At 41.2% G+C, this 22,873-nt stretch overlaps 1 protein-coding gene across 3 annotated transcripts in view; it reads left to right on the top strand.

Moving 5' to 3' along the window:
• Nucleotides 1-22,873, top strand: part of LOC140465888 (sodium channel protein type 4 subunit alpha-like) — a 195,111-nt gene that overhangs the window by 116,383 nt on the left and 55,855 nt on the right. For all 3 annotated transcript variants that reach the window (XM_072561788.1, XM_072561789.1, XM_072561790.1), the window contains 4 exons: nt 1,288-1,644; nt 15,515-15,955; nt 18,524-18,565; nt 20,684-20,807. In XM_072561788.1, the coding sequence (XP_072417889.1) occupies nt 1,288-1,644; nt 15,515-15,955; nt 18,524-18,565; nt 20,684-20,807 (964 nt within the window). The remainder of the gene's footprint in view (nt 1-1,287; nt 1,645-15,514; nt 15,956-18,523; nt 18,566-20,683; nt 20,808-22,873) is intronic.

The raw sequence follows: 22,873 nt of genomic DNA, 5'->3' as shown, positions 1-22,873 counted from the left end.
AGTGTGGAGGAACAGAGGGATCTGGGTGTGCAAGTACATAGATCCCAAGTTGCCACCCAAGTGGATAGGTTTGTTAAGAAAGCATATGGTTTTTTGGCTTTCGTTAACAGGGGGATCGAGTTTAAGAACCGTGAGGTTTTGCTACAGCTCTACAAGTCCCTGGTGAGACCACACTTGGAATATTGTGTCCAGTTCTGGTCACCCTACTATAGGAAAGATACGGAGGCTTTGGAGAGGGTGCAAAGAAGGTTTACCAGGATGCTGCCTGGACTGGAGGGCTTGCCTTAAGAAGAAAGGGTGAAAAAGCTCAGACTTTTCTTTCTGGAGAGAAGGAGAAAGAGAGGAGACCTGATCGAGGTATACAAGATAATGAGAAAAATAGATAGAGTCAATAGCCAGAGACTTTTCCCCAGGGCAGGATTGACTGGTACGAGGGGTCATAGTTTTAAGATATTAGAAATGTATAGAGGAGATGTCAGAGGTAGGTTCTTTACGCAGAGAGTTGTGAATGCATGGAATGCGTTGCCAGCGGTGGTGGTGAAAGCAGAGTCGTTAGGGACATTTAAGCGACTCCTGGACAGACACATGGAGAGTAGTGAGTTGAGGGATGCATAGGTTAAGTTATTATATTTTACGTTAGGATTAAACCTCGGCACAAATCATGGGCCAAAGGGCCTGTTCTGTGCTGTGCTTTTCTATGTTCTATGTTTGATATTCTAATCATTGAAAACTGAGTTCAGACTGGCTAGCTACTGTGCTTTGAGCATAAACTGCATCTGCTCGTCGGACTCACAGCCAAATCCCAACTTTCTATTTATTGGGAATGCAGGCCATTCTGATCTTGATGTGGCCACATGAGACTTGCTACAGCTAACTGACTTAGAATGAGAGCTGCTGAGGGCACCATCAGATAGACACTTCAGATCATCCAGCCTATTTTGCCACACAATATTTCCATGCTGAATTACTAATGAGATAGTGAAAATGTCAAAACTATGCACAAGAAGTTAACTATCAACTGTATTGGTGCCAATGAAGCTGTCATTCCAGCTTAACGTTTTAATTGAATCTGGAGAAAGGAATAAAAGCCTAAATTAGGAACTAATTGATTCCATGTTGAATAATCAGCATCACTTAAATGATTTCACAGAAGAATTACCAAAGGTCTCTCCATTCTAGTTCTTACACTTAGTTTCAACGACACTTTTAGTTGCTTTCAGTAAATCTGTTATTGTTGTAACAAGAGTAGAAAATTAGACAATATTTGTTTTTCTTTCCAATTTTCAGCTGAGAGTTTTCAAACTTGCAAAGTCTTGGCCCACTCTGAACATGCTGATCAAGATCATTGGGAACTCGGTGGGTGCACTGGGGAATCTGACACTCGTCCTTGCCATTATTGTTTTCATCTTTGCTGTAGTTGGAATGCAGCTCTTCGGCAAGATGTACAAGCAATGCGTTTGTAAGATTTCAGATGAATGCACTCTCCCACGGTGGCACATGAATGACTTCTTTCACTCGTTTCTAATTGTGTTTCGCATTCTTTGCGGAGAATGGATTGAGACGATGTGGGATTGTATGGAGGTAGCAGGACAACCCATGTGTCTCATCGTTTTCATGTTGGTCATGGTGATTGGTAACCTGGTGGTAAGTCTTTCACTCTTTCTCATCTTCTATTTGCTTCAGTCAGGCAGATTAATGAGCTAGCTTCTGAAGAATTATGTTCACTTAATAAGAATTCCTTGTGGTGGATTTTGGGTACAAATTTACAACCTGTTATTCTCTTTTAACCTTTAAAACTAAATAGACCTTGATAATAATACAAGAACATTAATAATATCCTTATTGATTCACTGATGATGAGGAAAACAACACCAAACTGCCATTCCTAGATGTCGCAGTAGAGCGAACAGCCAATGGGGAACTTCAAACCAGCATCTAGAGGAAAACAACGCAAACGAACCAAATGCTGGACTACAGAAGCAATCATCCCAACATCCACATGCAAAGCTGCATTAGAACATTAGTTCAATGAGCACCATACACTACAGCATAGACGAGCTATGAAGAACAGAGGAAAATCACCTATACAGTGTAATTAAAAAGAATGGATACACAATGAGCATAGTCCACCAATTCCTCAGCAACAAGCCCAAACAAGCAGACAAAATGCACCTAGAAACCCTAGCCACTCTCCCTTATATCAAAGACATCTCAGAAATGACTGCCAGACTATTCAGACCTCTTGGCATCATGGCGGCCCACAAACCCATCAACACATTAAAACAGCTGCTAATGCACTTGAAAGACCCTATACAGACAACAAGCAAAACTAATGTAATTTACAAAATACCTTGCAAGAACTGTAACAAGCACTACATTGGACAAACAGGCAGAAAACTAGCCACCAGGATACATGAACACCAACTAGCCAAAAAAAGACATGACCCACTCTCACTAGTATCTTTACATACAGATGAGGAAGGACACCACTTCGACTGGGACAAGACATCCCAGGACAAGCCAAACAGAGACACGCACAAGGATTCTTAGACGCATGGCATTCCAAGTGGAACTCTATCAACAAACACATTGACTTGGATCCCATTTATCACTCCCTGAGAAAAAGAACATCACCTTTGGAAATGACGTCACCAACCCAAGGGAACCTAAACACAGAAATAAAAAGCGGGCCATAACACCAGTGCTTCACCGGAGGCTCACTGATGATGTTACCCATTATGGTGACAAAATATCTGAAACCAAATCTTCTAGCTCAGCGAGCAAGCTTACATCCAGAGTATTATACAACCTGAGCATTACTCCCTGCTCTTGTATCCAAGCTCTCTCAAAATTAATGCTAACACTGCAATTACGTTTCAAACTACCAACTGAACCAATGTTAACCTGAAGAGAATCCTGAACTGGGACCCATAAATCCCTTTGTGCTTCAGATTTCCAAAGCCTTTCCCTTTTTAGAAAATAGTCAAGCCTCTATTCTTCTTACAAAATGCATAGCTTCACATTTTCCCCACATTGTATTCCATCTGCCACTTCTTTGCATACCCTCCTAGCCCTACCATGTCCTTCGCCCAGCCTCTTCAATACTACCTTTCCCTCCACTATCTTTGTGTCATCTTAGCAACAACACACTCATTTCCTTCGTTCAGATCGTTAATGTATAATATGAATAGCTGTGGCCCAAACACTGACCCCTGTGGAACTCCACTATTCACCTCTGCCATCCTGACAAAGACCCCTTTATCCCCACTCTCCGCCTTCTGCCAGTCAGCCAATGCTTGATCTATGCCAGTACCTTGATCCATGCCAGTACCTTGACCCTAATATCATGACCTCTTATAACATTAGCTCTTAGCACACCATGGAAGCTTAGATTCCATGATAATGATCACGACACTAACAGAATGTCATAAAGATCCATCTGGCCACATGTGTCTTTAAGAAGGTTGTGGTGTGCTACTTTCTTGAACTGCTGCAATCCATGTTTTGTAGCCCATTCTGCTGTTGGAAGGCAATCCCAGGTTTGGACTTGGTAACAGTGAAGAAATAACAATATAGATCCAAATCATAATTGTGTGGTTTGCTACGTGCAGTTGGTAGTGCCCCCATATCTCTAGGACTGCCCTTGTCCTCCAAGCTAATAAATACCACTGGTTTGTAAAGTGGAATCAAAGCAGCCTTGGTGAGTTACTGCAGGTCCTCTTGTAAATGATGCACATTTGCTGCACTACATGTCGATATTTGAGGGAATGAAAGTTGGAGGTGGTGAATAGGGTATGATCAAATGGCTGTTTTGTACTGGATGATGTCATGCATCTCAGAATGTCAGTAAGCTATGTTATTCTAGGTAAGTGAAGATTATTTCATCACAATCATGACGTGTCTCTTGTAGGTGATGGAAAGGCTTTGGGGACAAAAGTACATTCCACAAAATTCCCAACCTCTGATCTGCTGGTTTGCCATTATGTCCAGTTCAGTTTATGAGCAATGGTGAGCCACAAGATGTTGATGGCAGGGAATTCAGTGACAGAAATGCTATTGAGTATCAAGGAGGGATGCTTAGATTCTCCCTTGGAAATGGTCTTTGCTTGATACCTATACAGCACAAATTTTAATTTTCTCTTATCAGATCAGGCTTGCATGGAGACACAACTAGACTAGATTCCCTACAGTATGGAAACAGGCCCTTCGGCCCAACAAGTCCACACCGACCCTCTGAAGATTAACCCACCCAGACCCATTCCCCTACCCTATATTTACCCCTGACTAACACACCTAACACTATGGGCAATTTAGCATGGCCAACTCACCTAAGCTGTACATCTTTGCATTGTGGGAGGAGACCAGAGCACCTGGAGGAAACCCACTCTCATGGGGAGAATGTGCAAACTCCACACAGACAGTCACCCAAGGTGGGACACAGAACCGGATCCCTGGCACTGTGAGGGAGCAGTGCTAACCACTGAGCCACCATGCCACCCCATACCAACTACTTTTGTATCTCAGTAATTGTAAATGGTATTGAACACAATCATCAGTAAAGATTCAATTTCTGACTTCAGGAGCAGCACTATAGCAACTTTGGAAAGTTCCTTCAATGTCACTTTACAAACCTGTGACATCTAGAACAACAAAGGCAACTGACATAAAAGAACACAACCAGTGGCAGTTCCCCTCCAAGCAATCCCCCTTCCTGGACTTAGAATATTATCATGGTTCCTTCACTACTGCTGGGTCAAACTGTTTACATTTTCTCTCTATCAGTACTGAGAGCGTATCTATACCACATTGGCTGCAGTGACTGCACAAGCAGGCTCACCAATGATATGATTTATTAGATCAGCACCACTGCCGGATGATATAGTCTGAATGCTTCCCTGTCTCTAGTCCACTTTACTCTGTTATAATGTCACAGACTTACACAGTCCGAAATCTCAACTCACTTATGTTCCTGCGCACTATCTGTATAGTTGACTACTCTGCATTGAACTCTTTTGTACTGGACCAACTGCTTAGCTAACAGAGCAACGTGGAAATATTTTAGACTAGATTACTTAATTAATAGAAGTGTTTTTTTTTCAGACTAGAATATCATGGTGTCCTTTAACTACCTTAAAAGTACACTGTCTATCTAGTTTGTAATCTATTCAATCATGCAACAACACCCACGTTCTCAAGGGCATTTCAAAATGGGGAAGAAGCACAGGCATAACTCATTTATTAAAAAAGCACCCACCCATCCATCAGCCTTGATTCCTTTTCCTTCAACAATTCTAGCTGTGGCTTTATTTGGAATCACTTTCACTTTTGAGGAAAACAGTGAAAGAAAATACTGTGTGAAAGCGGGAAGTGGAATTAAGTCAATGCTTGGGGGACTAGGAAAGAATCAGGAGGTTTATTTAGCAGGAGGTTTGAACTGAAGGCACAACCTGGCGTGATTGGATTTGGAATCAATATTGCAGCCTCCCTGGAGCATTCCACCTCAACTGTATAACACTTAGCCTCCACCTCTAGTTTATCTGTTTTGCTGGTGAGACAGAACATACCAATGGATGGTACTAGAGGGTTCTGAGATAGTGGCTACTAAGTTAGAATTCTCTGAATCTGACTGTATGAGGTTGTATAACAAGTCTCTGAGGCAGTGCTCCTAACTTTGTTACTGCTGCAAAGATGTTCTAAGGAGGTCTTCAAAGGGTCAAGTGTGTTGGCAATGACTTTTGCTATGTTCTGATTTAGATTACATTCTTTAGATTAGATTCCCTACAGCGTGGAAACAGGCCCTTCGGCCCAACAAGTCCACAACGCCCCTTTGAAGAGGAACCCACCCAAACCCATTCCCTACCCTATATTTATCCCGACTAACACTGTGGGCAATTTAGCATGGCCAGTTCACCTGGCCTGCACATCTTTGGAGGAAACCGGAGCACCCGGAGGAAACTCACGCAGACACAGGGAGAATGTGCAAACTCCACACAGACAAGTGAGAATCGAACCCAGGTCCCTGGTGCTGTGAGGCAGCAGTGCCCACCACTGAGCCACTGATACTGATACTGATACTTGTCCTACTTGAAAAAAATATTCAATTTGTTTGAAGAAATCATGAGCCAATATGTTCACCCCATACTTGAAAGCTTAGATTTAGGTGAAAAAAAGGACGCCAGTGCTGTTGGGTGAATGATAAGCATTAACTGAATGATGTCAAGATAGAATGAGTTAAGTGTGAATCAGGTCCTCCATTAACCTGAAGTTTTTTTGGAGTATGGCATTTCTTATTAGTGATTTCTCCTTTAAGTTGGAGGACTTTTGCAAGTGACATAGCTGTGAGATAAAGGAGGAATCACATTATTTTGATACTACTTAAGTAGTCGAATATGATTTGGGAGCAGCATAATATCTAGTATATGCAAAAATTGTTTTATTTTAAAATGGAATTTAAAGAAATGAATGTTCAGCTTCTACATACTGAACTGATTTCCATTTATTGCAGTCGAACAACGAATACCTTGAAACTCAACTTGTGGCATCATACAATTCATTCCATTACATTATACTATAGTCAATATTCAACTATTGTAGTTAGGAACATTTTCACTTTCTTCTCATCTCTTTCAAATCCTCCCCTTCACTGTGCTGAGGTTCTTGATTGATGCACTAGATTTCAAGGTCACTTTGCACTCAAGTTTGGTGTCTGTGCTATTAACAAGTCCTGCACACGTTCATAATGCAGACCCATTTCTTCTTTGTAGGATGTGGCCTCAGAAATAGAAGCAGATATTATAGCAGGTCTCTCTAGGCCAAACAGTCACATTAATGTCAATGTTCAAAATATTGCATTAAAAGCGCACACATGCAGCCCAGAATAATCGTACCATTAGACCAAGTTGAATGGAGCAAGTCATTATCTCCTTGGTATGGTTCTTAGTAAGAACGTGTAAGAATCTGGTGTAAAGTCTGAAGTGAAAAGTCTCAAAGTCTAAAGAAAAAAGTCTCAAAGTCTGAAGCTTTCACAATGGCTATAAACTACTGAAGCACTTAAACACCCCGAGGGAGAATTACTGTTGAAAAGCAAGTCAGGCACCATCTGAGGAGCAGGAGAATTGACTTTTGGGCCGGAGCCATTCCTGATGAAGAGCTTATGCCCGAAACGTTGATTCTTTTGCTCCTCAGATGCTGTCTAAGCTGCTGTGCTTTTCCAGTGCCACACTTTTCAACTCTGATCTCCAACATTTGCAGTCCTCACTTTCTTCTGAGGGCGAATTACTGTCAATCAAGCATATCAATGTGACCAGATTACCTTTAGAACTGTCAATTAGTGAGATAGATGTAACCATTAATTACAACATCTAATGCACCATTTTAATTAGCCAATAGATTCCCTATTAGTAACGGTGCCTTCAGCTGCCTAGCCCTCATGCTCTGGAATTCAGTTAGAGTCATACAGTCATAAAGTCATAGAGATGTACAGCATGGAAACAGACCATTTGGTTCAACTCGTTCATGCTAACCAGATATCTTAAAGTAATCTAGTCCCATTTGCCAGCACTTAGCCCATATCCCTCTAAATCCTTCCTATTCATGTACACATCCAGATGCCTTTAAAAAGCTGTTATTGTACCAGCCTCCTCCACTTTCGCTGGCAGATCATTCCATACACGCACCACCCTTTGCATGAAAAAGGTGCCCCTTAGGTCCCTTTTAAATCTTTCCCCTTTCACCCTAAAGCTATGCCCTCTGGTTCTGGATACCCCTAACCCAGGGAAAATATGCTGTCTATTTACCCTGTCCATGCACATTATGATTTTATAAGCCTCTATAAGGTCAGCTGTCAGCCTCCAGTGTACCAGACAAAACAGCTCCAGCCTATTCAGCCTCTCCCTATAGCTCAAATTCTCCAAACCTGACAACATCTTTGTAAATCTTTTATTAACCCTTTCAAGTTTCACAATATTCTTCCTATAGGAGGGAGACCAGAATTGCACACAATATTCCAAAAGTGGCCTAACCCATATCCTCTACGGCCGTGACATGACCTCCTAACTCCTGTACTCAATGCTCTGACCAATAAAGGAAAGCATACCAAACGTCTTCTTCACTATCCTGTCTACCTGCGACTCCACTTTCAAGGAACTACGAACCTGCCCTCCAAGGCCTCTTTGTTCAGCAACACACCCCAGGACCTTACCATTAAGTGTGTAAATCCTGTTCTGATTTGCCTTTCCAAAAGTCATACAGTCATAGAATCATACATCATGGAAATAGACCCTTTGCTCCAACCAGCTCATGCCGAACATAATCCTAAACTGAACTAGTCCCACCTGCCTGTTCCTGGCCCAAACCTTTCCTATTCGTGTACATATCCAAATGTTTTTTAACTGTTATAATTATACCCATATCTACCATTTCCTCAGGAAGTTCATTCTACCTGTGAACGACTCTCTGTATAAAATATTTGCCTCTCCTATCTTTCTTATATCTCTCTCACCACTTTTATCTCCTCCTTTAAGACACATAAAACGTCTTTTCAAGTAGACTGTCAGAATATTTTGTTTTACGGATTTTATAATCATTCTGCTAAGCCCCTCAGGATATTTTAGAGCATTAAAGTTTAATCGATCAGTGAGACTTGGTTTTGCTATATAGTCACAATAATTTCACATTATTGTACTGTCACGAATCTCGAGCTCGGTTTTCTGAAGGAAGGTTATTTTCGGGAATGTCTTAGAAATAGTAATACGCTTTATTGCGTAATGTGGGAATCATTTCCTTCCTTGCGATAGGGAGGATGTTGTTAAACTTGAAAGAGTTCAGAAAGAATTAAAAGGATATTGCTGGGGGTGGAGGTTTTGATCTACAGGGAGAGGTTGAATAGGCTGGGCTATTTTCTCTGGAGTGTCAGAGATTGAGGGGTGACTTTATAGAGATTTATAAAATCATGGGGGCATGGATAGGGTGAATAGACAAGGTCTTTTTCCCAGGATATGGGAGTCCAAAACTTGAGGGCGTAGGTTTAAGGTGAGAGGGGAAAGATTTAAAAGTGATCTAAGGGACAACTTTTTCATGCAGAGGTTGGTGCGTGTATGGAATAAACTGACAGAGGAAGTGGTGGAGGTTGGTATGATTACAATATTTAAAAGGCATCTGGATGGGTATATGAATAGGAAGGGTTAGAGGGATATGAGCCACATGCTGGAAAATGGGACTAGATTTATTTAGGTTATCTGGTCAGTGCAGTTGGACTGAAGTGTCTGTTTCTATGCTGTACACTCTGTGACTTAATGACTCTGTGCTGTTCTAGCCTCTTGTGTCTTTCCAGTTTTAATTGCTCCACCATTGATGGCTGTATGTTCAGTTGACAAGGCTAGGATCTCTGAAATTCTGTCCCCTCCACCTTTTCCCTTCTCCATCTCCTTTAAGGCACTTTCTAAAACCTACCTCTCTTTTGACATCTAATCAAATATCTCCTTACAGTGTTTGGTGTCACATTTTGCTTCATAATGCTCCTGTGAAATGCTCTGGGATATTTTTAAAGGTGTGATATGGATATGGGGTATTTTCACAGTACTTCGGGATTGTTGGTTAAAGAAATATTGCATTCACTTTATGGAATTTACTGATTGCTTGCTGTATAAGAGGCAAATGGCATTGTGTAAACATTTCCTTGGATTAATTTTTAAGTTCAGGTTTATCGTGTCATTTTGGCCTGTTTATGAATTTCATTAGTTACAATCCATGAACAACTGATGAGTTATAGCATAAACAAATTGGTCAATGGATTCTATTTGATTCTTTAAAACTCTAGGGCTGAGGTTCAAACCTAATCAAGAGCACTTTTGCGAACATGAACTCAAATCCTGTAGGAACTGGGTCGTGACCCCACTTGGAGCAATGGAGGTGGTGGAGAATTGGCTACGTTCTCTATACTTGTGTCTGCTGTTTTCCCTTAAATTCAGATGGGTTGCATAATGGGTGGCTGACTTGCTTCACCCATTTTCTGCTCCCATCTTAGTGGAATTTCTCTTATTCCTCAAATTAAAGTCATTCAACCTCCTGACAGAAAGTGAAATCTCTCATCCCATTATCAATCCTGTGCAACTTCAGTTCTGATATCAATGGACGTCCATAATACTACGCCAACCCGCTCATCAAATTAAAAGTTTCATTGAGAGGGATATGATGGAAACTGGTTTGAAAAGTGGAAGTGTTTAGAATATTTTATAATATTGACTGTAATTTAGAGCCAATACATGTTTATGAGATTTATTAGATTGAGCGTAACATCTTGTCATGCAGAACCTGATTTGAGTCTAGATTAGAGTGGTGCTGGAAAAGCACAGCAGGTGAGGCACCATCCGAGGAGCGGGAAAATCGATGTTTCAGGCAAAAGCCCTTCATCAGGAATTCCTGATTTTGCCCGAAACGTTGATTTTCTGCTCCTCGGATGCTGCCTGGCCTGCTGTGCTTTTCCAGCACCACTTTAATCTAGGCTCTGGTTTCCAGCAGCTCAATACCCACTACTGCCCAGAACCAGATTTGAGTCTGCTCTGTGGTAAGTCTCGAGGGATAGTTTTCTGAACTGTGCCTGAAATTCTGAAACACCCTCCTAGCACATGAGCATCTTGGCAACATTATGAAGTTGGAAATTTACCTTTTGGAAATATTCCCGTCCCCTGGTCAAGTAGGTTTACCTTGATGAGCATAAAATATGCCTTGAAAAGAAGAGCAGATGTATCGTAAATGCGAGAAATATATTTTCATAAGTAAATTAATAGCTGAAAATAATTTCAGCCCTAGAGTTCAATTTAGTCAAAATCCAGCTAAACCCCCCATGAAACTCAAACCTCCCTGAGACTACAAAGTGTGCGAATTACTCTTCCCGTTCAGTGCCAGCATGTACGCCTGTCTCCATATCAGGTTCTGTTACTTTCTTAAGCACCCACATTCTCATTGGTAAATGTCAGAAAAACTTTTTATAAGCTTGGACTAAGGAATGCTTTATTTTGTTTTTGGTCTCCCTCACTTCAGGCTTACTCAGGGAAAGGGGTAACAGAGCTTCATTCAGCTCTAATAGAGGGAGGGTACAATGCCATTTATGCCATGATTTAGGAATTTGTCCTTCATGTGCAGATTGTTGGCAATGATGTTAGAGCAGCTCTTATGTTCCAATATAGCTCTGATGCATTTCACACTAAACACGAGTTCTAAAGTACGTTGGCTGATGCTAACTATAATATTGTGATTCTTACTGAAAAATCTGGTTTCCTAAATATGACAGCTACTTATGACTGGCTGGGTGCTGTGACTAAACATATTTATGAATATGATACAAGTGATTTATTTAAGGCTTATGTCTGACCCACATAATACAATCCAAATGCTGTATACTGTGAGATCACTGTTAATCCAGTCTGCAAATTACTTTGGGGACAAAAAGAAAATGAAAATAAATTGAAAACAAATTTCTAATGACTCCAAATATGGATTGTGTGCAAAAGGTTATCAAGTGAGGTTGTTAGTTTAGATTCTATACAAAGGGTTAGCAGTGAGGGGCAATTATTGCTAAGGGTGAAGGAAATGCATGAGCCTCCATCTTTGGTTCCATTTGGATTCCATAAGAGTCAGCAGGAATTTAATCACACCCTTGGAACGTCATCAGCTCAGCAGGGTTCAAGGGAGAGGATTCTCCAGGGAATAGTCTTCTCTATAAATCAGCTTGTTAGTACCTGGAGAGGATAAGTAGAGATATCTGGTGCGATTTAGTTTACATCATAATACACTTGATTTCAACTGGCACAATTCTGAATGCTTGTATCAAAAAACATATGATGCCATTGTGTAAGTGGATTGAAGAATCCAAGAACACATCATTGCAATATTCATGATTATATTGTTGGTGTAAGTCACATCAGAGTGTAATTGGTGCTGTTAGCAGCAAGTGTTTGTGCAAAGTCCATATACTGTATGAAATAATACACATCTATTCCTTAACTTATTAGCTTTAATGTGTTTGGTAGTTTTTGTTTTTTTACAATGCAAAAGATAGATTTTAATGCTCAAATGCTCAGACCTGCAGGTGGATGGTCTGGTTTATCTTGAAGGCACTGAAGACCTTGACGCCATGGTGTTTCCAAGATCAACTCTCTCTGTTGTGTCCTGTGCACAAATAGCATAATATTGTTTATTCTATTCTATTCCCACAGTGGGATGTGGGAACTATTAGTAGTCCAGCAGTTATTGCCCATCCCTGATTGCCTTGAGAAGGTGGTTATGAAGTGTCCTCTTGAACCATTGCAGTCATTGTCTGGGACTGCACTCAGAGTGCAAATGAACCATTTTCAGCAGCGGGAGCAGTGAGAGTGAAGAGCTGGGGTCTACCAGGATGGTAAATTTTCCTCTTAAATACTTACATCATGAATAGGTGGAGCGAAGGCTCAATATTGGGACTGTGGCTGTGGCTGTGGCTATGGCAGTGTGGAGGAACAGCGGGATCTTGAGGGTCCATGTCCATCGATCCCTCAAAGTTGCCCCCACGTTGATAGGGTTGTTAAGAAGGCATATGGCGTGTTGGCTTTATTAGCAGGGGGACTGACTTTAAGAGCCACGAGGCTATGCCGCAGCACTATATAGCCCTGGTTAGACCACACTGGGAATATTGTGTTCAGTTCTGATCGCCTCATTATAGGAAGGATGTGGTTGCTTTAGAGAGGGTGCAGAGGCGATTTACCAGGATGTTGCCTGGACTGGAGGGTATATCTTATGAAGAAAGGAAGGAACTAGAGCTTTTTTCATCGGAGCAAAGAAGAATGAGAGGTGACTTGATAGAGGTGTACAAGATGTTGAGAGGAATAGATAGAGTGGATAACCAGAGACCTTTCCCCAAGGTGGAAATGTCTATCAAGAAAGGGCATAATTTGAAGGTGATTGGAGGAAGGTTTAGGGAAGATGTCAGAGGCAGGTTCTTTACACAGAGAATGGTGGGTGCATGGAATGTATTGCCAGCAGTGGTAGCAGAGTCAGATAAATTAGGGACATTTAAGCGACTCTTGGATAGGCATGTGGAAGATAATACAATGAGGGATATGTAGATTAGTCTGATCTTAGAGTAAGATAAAAGGCTGGCACAACATCGAGAGCCAAAATGCCTGCTGTACTGTTCTTTGTTCCCTGTTCCATGTTCTATGCTGTTGGGGAGGGAGTTCCAGGAGTTCAAACAAGTGGTGGCTAAGGAATGGAGATAACTTTTCCTGTCAGGATGGTGTGTGATTGTAATGGAATTTACATTGGCTGGAACTCTTATGTACCCTTTGCCCTCATTCATCTAGATGATACAGGCTACATATTTGGAAGGTCCTGCTGGAGCAACCTTCTAAAGCTGCAGTACATCTTGTTGATGGTTCATCCAGCTGTTGCTGTGTGCTAGTATTAGCAAAATTGATTATGTAAAGTGGTGGATGGGGTGCCAATGAGAGCATTTCCTTCCTGTGGATGAATACTTTGAGAGTGCTAGAGTTAGAAGAATGTTCCATCACATTCCTGACATATGTTACTTTCAATGGTGGAAAGACTCTGGGCTGTCAAGAGTTAAGTTACTCACAATTCTCAGCCTCTGACTTGCTATTCTAGCTGCAGTGTTTACGTTGAAGGTCATGTTATGTTTTGGACCAAAAGTGTCACCCTCATAATGTTGATGGTTGAAGATTCTGGTACAATTGCAACATTGAAAAGGCATCTGGATGGGTATATGAATAGGAATGGTTTGGAGGGATATGGGCCATGTGCTGGCAAGTGGGACTAGATTAGGTTGGGATATCTGGTTGGCATGGACAAGTTGGACCATGCTGTATATGTCTATGACTCAATGACTCTACGTACTATATTGAATATTAAGATTAGATCAAACAGTTCGATCATCTCTCACTAACAATGTTCATTACCTGGAACTTATGTTGAACAAATGTTACTTGTTACTTGAAAGCCCAAGTCTGAATGAAGTGCAGGTCTTGCTGCAGATGAGTGTAGGTACCTCATTAGCTGTGGAGACCAGTCCGACAGTAAGGGAATATTTGGATAGTGGCAGGAGGGCATTTGGCTGCATCATTCTTATGGAGCTCAGAAGTATTCCTATTTTTTGAGGCTGCACAAAAGTAATTGTTGATATACCTTGTACCTTTCCTCTTCACCAATCAGTGCAGCTGAACATGCACCTCAATATTGCAAGAGTATTTCCAAGGAAACCAGGCTGCAGTGTGAATTAAAGAGCCCATGGAGTTGACTGAAAGCTTGGGTAATCCAGAAGAAAACTGCAGTTCAAGTTTGCCCTTATGTTTGCTGCAGCTAACTAAACTGCTTTCATGTTTCCCAAAAACAAAATTTGCTGTGGATGAAAGAACTTGTTACCGAACTAACTCATAATGACCTGATGGTGTTAATGCTAGACAATTAGTCCAGAGACCCAGGGAATGATCTGAAGGCCCAGGTCTGAATCCCAGCATGGCAGATGTAGAGCGCTCATTCAGTAAAAATCTGGAATTCGTTTAGGGAAGGAAGCACCCACCGTTACCTGGTCTTGCCTACACGTGACTCCAGACCCACAGCAACATGTTTGACCTTTACCCACTGGACCATTTTGGATGGGCAGTAAACACTGGCCAAGCCAGTAACATCCATATCCTGTAAATGAATTAAAAAGTATAATCAATATTGGGCCCTCTGCAATTAAATTAATCAATGTCCTCTGGTCCAGGCTTGTTTTTGCATGCCTGTTGTATATGGATCATGGAATTCTATGTGTGACGTGTAAAATTTAAATCCTCATTCCCAACAATATGAGTGTATCCGAATTTTCTAACACAGGTCGTTCTGCTATAATTTACATCTCATTAACGTGACTTCACTGTAACGTGATTGATGAATGGGGAAACTGTTTCTAAAGTGTGAACTTTTAAAACATGTGTGGGCTGTAACGCAATTCCATTACCGACAATTTAAACTCTGTTTCTAAAGTGCGATTTTTCTATAATGCGGGATTGCACAAGAACGCAGGCATCGCGTTACAGACAAACTACCTGTACTGACTTACCTCAATTTCCTCTTTTAATATTAGTTCACTATAGAGGCATTGGGCCTTTCCAAGCTACCAGGCTACCAAATTTAAACAGGAGAAAGTAACAAATAAAAAATAAGCAAGAAAAGAACTTAATTATTGAGGATCGGAAAGCCAGAATGATTAGGTTTCAGAGCCACGACATTGCTTGGACTCCTCTGCAATAGAAATAAATAGATTTCCCTCAAAAAACAAAATCATCCTGTACAGTCTTTTTGGTACATTGCTATTAGAGAAGATATTGGAAAAGCCATAGAACAAAAGTTGCATGTTGATCATGTTTACAATCCCTAGGACTTTGGATACAACGTAGCAACTGTTCTTTTCCACTTTCCTATGGCCTGTATGCAATAGTGATAAGACTGTGATCGTTGATGGCTAAATATTCATTTGCAGGTGCTTAACCTCTTCCTGGCCTTGCTGTTGAGCTCCTTCAGTGCAGATAACCTCTCAGCACCTGATGACGACTCAGAAATGAACAATCTGCAAATTGCACTCAACCGAATCACCAGGGCGATAGATTTTGTCAAAGGCTTTATTCTCGGTATCATTCGAAGAAAGAAGCCTGACCAGGAAGAGAAGCAATTAGATGACTTGTCTTCTTCAAAAACTGGGGCACTTGACTTTAACCACACTGACACAGAGACTGGAAAGGAGGAGCATTCTAAACTTGATGGGGTTACCACAACGAAAGGGAAATATCTTCGAGATAAAGGTGATCACATGGACCTCTTGGCCAATGCTCACTTGACTGTTCGTGTTCCCATTGCCAAAGGTGAATCGGATTCCGAAGAGGAGGAACAAAGCTCTGAAGCAGACATTGAGGATACCAACATGGTGAGAAGCATGGTTTTGATTTTGAGCATCTCATTTCTTTTGCTTAAGTACTCATAAAATTATTCATTAAATATTGAACACAAGATGGCATTCAATTATCTGTTCAGCAAAACTTAAAGGTGAGTTATTTTCATTGGTGAATTGTGCCACCTCAGCCTGATTTTCATTGGCAGAGGGCACAGTCAGATGAATTGTAGGGTTATGGACAGGATAGAAATCTCCATGTGATGCCTGGTCTATTTTAAATCTTGTGCCTCATCCGACAATATAAAACAATTTCCTTCTCAAAACTGACAGGAAATCAGGCAAGGAACATTATGATGCCAGGACTGCAGGGAACTGTCCTCAGCAAAGAACATATGAAATAGGAAAGGCATATGCTGCTTGATCCCTGAAGCCTGCTCTACCATTCAATGGGATCTTGGTTAATGGATCATGGACATTCCTCACATCCACTTCCCTGCCCTTTGCCCATAACCCTTGATTACTTGACTGATCAAGAATCTGTGTATCTCAACCTTAGATATACCCTAGGACTGTGCCCTCAAAACTCTCTGTGACAAATCACAAACCATTGAGAGAAGAAATACTCCTCATCTTAGGCTTAAATCAGCACCCCTATATTGTGCCCTCTGGTCCTAGACTCTGAGGGAAACATCCTCTTAGCATTTATGCTGTCAAGTCCTTGAAGATTTCAATGAGATCACCTCTCATTCTTCTAAACTCCAGTGGATAGGTGCCCACCTGCTTAGCCTTTGCTTATTAGGCAATCCCTCCATACCAGGTAATATCGCCATGAACCTTCTCTGAACAGCTCCAATGAAAGGATATCTTTCCTTAAATAAGAGAAGCAAAATTGCTAACTGTACCCCAGGTACAGTTGCAGTTGGACCTCCATATACTTATATTCCAACCCCCTTGAAATAAGGATCAACATTCCATGAGCCTTCCTGATTACCTGCTGAACCTCTGTACTCGCTTTCTGTGTTTCGTGAATAGGTACCCCCAAGTCCCTTTGCGTTATAGCTTTCTGCAGCTTTTCTCCATGATACTCTTTTTTTTTTGTTCTCCCTTCCAAAGTAAACAACTTCATATTTTTCCCATATTATACTCTGTTTGCTAACTTTTTTGCCCATTTACTTGACCTATTAATATCTCTCTGTAAAGTGCCTATATCCCTCTTGAAGCCTGCCTTTCCACCTATTTTTTGTGTCATCAGCAAATTTGGCTGTAAGACATTCACTTCTTTCCTCCTATATATATGGTAAACGTTAGGGTCCTAGCACCGATCCCTGTGGAACCTCACCGGTCACAGATCATCAACCTCAGAAAGAATCCTTATCCCCACTCACTGTTTCCTTCCCATTAGCCAATTCTGTAATCATACCAGTATGTAAATTCCAACACCATGGGCTCGTATTTAACTTTTTGAGAGCTACATTGTCAAATGCCTTCTGAAAGTTCAAATACAACACATCTACTGCTTCCCCTCTATCCACTCTGGTTGAGAATTCCTCAAAAAACTGTAATAAATTAGCCAGGCATGATTTCCGCTTTCATGGAGCCATGGTGACATTTGATTAGATTATGATTTTCCAAATGTTCTGCCATTACTACCTTAATAATTGATTCCAAGACTTTTTCAATAATAGATGTGAGGCTACTCGACCTATAGTTACCCACTTCTTGCCTCCCTCCTTTGAACAGAGGTGTCACATTGGCAGATTTCTAATTCTCTAGTACTTCTCCAGAATCCAGTGATTCTTGGAAAATTATAACCAATGCATCTACCATCTGTATAGCTACCTGTTTTATAACATGCCAGTGTGAAAAGGGTGATGCAAAGCTGGGGTTAGAAAGTCACAAGACCTCTTTGCATAGCCTTGAGTGGACATCATTTCTACTCCTCCTGGTCCATAAGGATATATAGGTAACGTTTTCCTTATACTGGATTAGTGGTGCTGGAAGAGCACAGCAGTTCAGGCAGCATCCAACGAGCAGCAAAATCGACGTTTTGGACGTTTGTGAGATTTTAGTTTGAATCATTTTCTTTGAACTGGTGGTTGTAATTATGTCAAGTTCCATGCTCCTTTTCACATGCTAATTCCAACTGACGAGGCCGAACCAGCTCAAAAAAATTCCTTTCAGTTTTGGAGACTTGTTAATATGCAGAAATAAACAACTGTGAAATTTAAAATCTTCTATCATGTCCTTTATAGATCCCAATTTTGGATGGTCAGTATCCATTTGCTTCAATGGTTTCAGATGCTTGCTTCAACAAAATGATGTCAACATTCTGCTGTTATCGGTTCCCAGTCTCAGTAGTGGCACTGAGAAGGGTGAAACAGCATAGAAACATACAAAATAGGAGCAGGAGTAGGCCATTCAGCCCTTCAAACCTGATCCCCATGTCAAATGAACTGAACCTATTGACATTACTACAAAGTGAAGGATTCATATCCACTAGAGTCCATTGTTTGAATCTCTATGCAAGGCCATGTCTAAATATGTCAATTTTCAGCTTGATAACTAGATTGAAATTCGTGTTTTTTTTCTTCCTTTCCTCAGGATTTGGACCTATTGCCAGTTAAAGATGGAATTCCCATACCTGTAAGTTTATGTGCGTAATTGTCACTAGGATGATATATTGGCTGAAGGCTGGGACTTCTTTCCTACTGTGGACCTGAAAAACCTTTTTCAAGTATATAGATTTTTATTGCCTTGCAAAACCCTTCCTACGCACACACTCTTAGTTTGATGTGCAGTGACTGTTCTTATGTAGTAAAATATTAGCCTTTTCCAAACAGCAATGTTTCTTTTTGAATGTATGTTGTCTAAGGTAACTCTTTTGCCTGCGTAAGAGCAGTAATTCACTGATGTGAACTTTGTTGTGATATATTGAGGGCACGAACATTTCTCTAATAGTACAGCAATTCACAAACAATTGGAAGGATGTGCTAGAGCCTCAACAGAAGTCCCACGGTTCGACAGTGTAGATTATACTTGTATGTTGCTTATGGCTTTCAGGGGTATTCTTCTAACTCAGATATGGCAGCAATTGTGCTGAATAACACTTGATACATTAATCTGTGTTTTCCACCATCAGTCCTTGATCCTCAGATAATATTGTGCGCAGATACCTGCGATGCTTTACGAACGTTCTGGATAGAAGGATTCTTAGCAGGTACTGCCAAATTCCAGACAGCCACTACCCACCTCCAAACGGACGCCACCACCAAGGATATATTTCCCTCCCCTCCACTATCAGCATTCCGAAAAGACCACTCCCTCCGTGACTCCCTCGTCAGATCCACACCCCCCACCAACCCAACCTCCACACCCGGCACCTTCCCCTGCAACCACAAGAAATGCAAAACTCTGCGCCCACACCTCCCCCCTTACTTCCCTCCAAGGCTCCAAGGGATCTTTCCATATCTGCCACAAATTCACCTGCACCTCCACACACATCATTTATTGCATCGTTGCACACGATGTGGCCTTCTCTATATTGGGGAGACAGGCCGCCTACTTGCGGAACGTTTCAGAGAACACCTCTGGGACACCCGGACCAACCAACCCAACCAACCCGTGGCTCAACACTTCAACTCCCCCTCCCACTCCACCAAGGACATGCAGGTCCTTGGACTCCTCCATCGCCAGACCATAGCAACACGATGGTTGGAAGAAGAGCGCCTCATCTTCCGCCTAGGAACCCTCCAACCACAAGGGATGAACTCAGATTTCTCCAGTTTCCTCATTTCCCCTCCCCCCGCCTTGTCTCAGTCTGAACCCTTGAACTCAGCACCACCTTCCTAACCTGAATCTTCTTCCTGACCTCTCCGCCCCCACCCCCACTCCGGCCTATCACCCTCACCTTGACCTCCTTCCACCTATCACATTTTCAATGCCCCTCCCCCAACTCCCTCGTCCCTACCTTTTATCTTAGCCTGCTGGACACACTTTCCTCATTCCTGAAGAAGGGCTCATGCCCGAAACGTCAATTCTCCTGCTCCTTGGATGCTGCCTGACCTGCTGTACTTTTCCAGCAACACATTTTCAGCACTCCCAGACTGTGCCTTTCATCTTTGTGAATGACTGTTTGACATACCCAATGGAAAATATTACTGATGTTTGCAGAAACTCTGGAGTGAAGTTGGCCTTGAGTGATATAGGAAAATAGAGGTCAGCAAACAGCAGTCCGTCTTACGTCATTATCAAGCTTCTATTGAAGTGCAAATAAATTTCAACTGCATTTATCATTACTCCACAACAAAAACAATGGCTCAGTATGTCCGAAGAGATTGAAAGATTTGATACAGAGATCTCTTGGTATATCTTGCTCCAGATGGATTTCCATCTGGTGACATATTTGGGATTTCCTTTGCGTATTCCTTAAGGCTTTCATTTCAAACACTGGTACTGTTTTTACTGTACTCATTAGCTCAAAAGGATCCATGACTGAAACAATAGAATCCCCATTCAAGTAGCAGAAGTTGATCACCAACTTAATTGCCTTGCAAAACAAATGTGCTATGAGAAAAAAAAAGAGTTGTGAATATGTAATAGGAATGCTAGCAAATCTCATTTTTCAGTTGACAGTAGCTCCAAGCCTGGCCAACTTTCTGTTTATCTTGTCCCGTCAATAACCTTGATTTCATTCAAAGAATTTTGATGTGGCTCCTCTCTATTTCAATATTAATTATCCACTGTTATTTCATTCCTATACAGAGTAAATTGAACATAGATTCATCCCAGTGCAGTACCGTGGACCTGAAACCTGAGGAGGAAGAGGTAAAGGAGACTGCAGAAGAAAATCCTGAGAATAATGACCCAGAAGAGTGCTTGACAGAAGGTAAAAACACTGAAAGAGCTTGGATTGAGGGAAGGAAAGGGGAAATATAGGATGGATGTGGCCCACTGTACTAGAGTTCCAACATGTTGAATCGTGCAATAGTAGCAAAAACAGAAGCAGGTTTAGCAGCATCTGTGAAAAGAAAGCAGAATAAATGTTTTGGATCCAGTGATCCTTCTTGGAAAATAATATGATAGAGTAGTAGGCGTACCACTTACGTACTCCATTTTCAATGCTTTGTAATCTGATTCTCATTTTCCATCGGGAAAAATCCAGAAGTAAAGAACAGGCACTATTTTATAATTTCAGCTCTTGCAGTGACTCGCTATAATCAGTGTCTATATGTAAATATGGCAACTGGAGTTGTATAAATTATAGACGAGGAACACTGTCTTGTTGCAGCCCAATCGTTTATCCTGGCATTTGCATAAGGCATATAACAAGCAGGAACTGCAGGAGCTCATATGAACCATCACACGTACTTCATTATTTCAAAAATAGGGCTAATCTCAAATCTATTTTGCACAACCAGATCCCCTATTTACTTACAGTCTGAAATCATATTGATTTCAGGTTTTAATAAAATCAATGATTGACCATCTACAACCCTCTGTAGTCGAGAATTTCAAAGAATCAGTGCTGACTTCCAACACGGCACAACCCAAGATTTTATTTAGCAGGCTGTATTCAATCAACACTCTCAAACATTTTCCATGCATCACATACATGAAATTCATTTACTTTATATGGCAGTGTGCATTCTTCTTTCCTATTTTACCAGCTTATAATTGTCAACATTGAAATTGAATCACAGTTTCTTAGTCCATCTTGCATGGATTTGTGTGCATTGGTTCAGCCCTCTCCTGAGTGCCCATAACTCTCCTTCTCCCTTTGAACAGTTTTGATGACCTCACTTGCAAAATAATCAGTACAATGTATCAGTAACAAATGCTACAGCTAATCCTGGTGGTTGTGTTGTAAGATAACTTATTTAATGTCAATTCACTTCAAGACATATGCGTTATTTAAAATCTACTTCACTACATGTATACTGCTGTCCCTGAAAACACTCATTGATGTATAGATAAAGAATGCCAATGATAAATCTCTTTATCCAAATTCTAATGTTGTCTCAAAAAATACTAATGGAGCTATTGAGCATAATTTCTCCTCTTCCACTGCATACAGCCATGCTGACTGGCCATAAAGATTTAATTATTCTTCAAGATTTTCACAATGCCCTTGTCCCAAATTTAGAAAGTTATGGATTCAAACTGAACATCAAGCACTGCATCAAGGATGCAACTCCAGTGTCATGTTTTTAAAAATTCATTCACGGGATGAGAGCAAGTCACCATTTCCTGCCCATCCCAAATTGCCCAGAGGGCACTTAACAGTCAACCACATTACGCTGGGTCTGGAGTCACATGTAGTCCAGACCAGTTAAGGATGGCAGATTCCTTGCCTAAAGGACATTAGTGAACCAGTTGGGTTTTTCCAATAACAAATTCACAGTCATCATCAGACTCTTACTTCCAGATTTTACTGAGTTCAAATTGCACCATCTGCTATGACAGGATTCAAGCCCAGGTCCCCAGAACACCATGTGGGTCTCTGGATTAATAGTCTAGCAATAATACCCGCTAGACCATTGCCCACCCCCCCCCCCCCCCCCCAAATGCATGTTATATCGTATAGTTGAGATAATGAGCAAACAAACATCTCCATTCGTCATATCAAGTAGACAGAAAAAAACCCTCAGAGTTCTTCAAACAAATACATTTGAGTTCACTCAGTGCTCTGGCAAACATTTAAACCTCATCCCTCATCAATAAAATATTTTAGCTGATCATTAAAGTCATTTAATGTTAGTGCATTGCCTGCATTGTAGCCGTGACTATAATTCAAAACTGGCTGTGCAGCACCTTACGATCTTGAGAGGATGTGTAAGCTGCGAAACAAATTCAGGTTCTTTCTTTGGAGACACAGTCCAATATTTTAAACACAACGCATGTCAGCTTGTATTTCCAGACTTTTCTTTAAAGATGGATGTTAATCACCTTTCT

The sequence above is a fragment of the Chiloscyllium punctatum genome, chromosome 42, assembly GCF_047496795.1.
Source record: "Chiloscyllium punctatum isolate Juve2018m chromosome 42, sChiPun1.3, whole genome shotgun sequence".
NCBI lineage: Eukaryota > Metazoa > Chordata > Chondrichthyes > Orectolobiformes > Hemiscylliidae > Chiloscyllium > Chiloscyllium punctatum.
The sequence above is the reverse complement of the archived record's forward strand: the minus strand, read 5'-3'. Positions and strand labels throughout refer to the sequence as shown.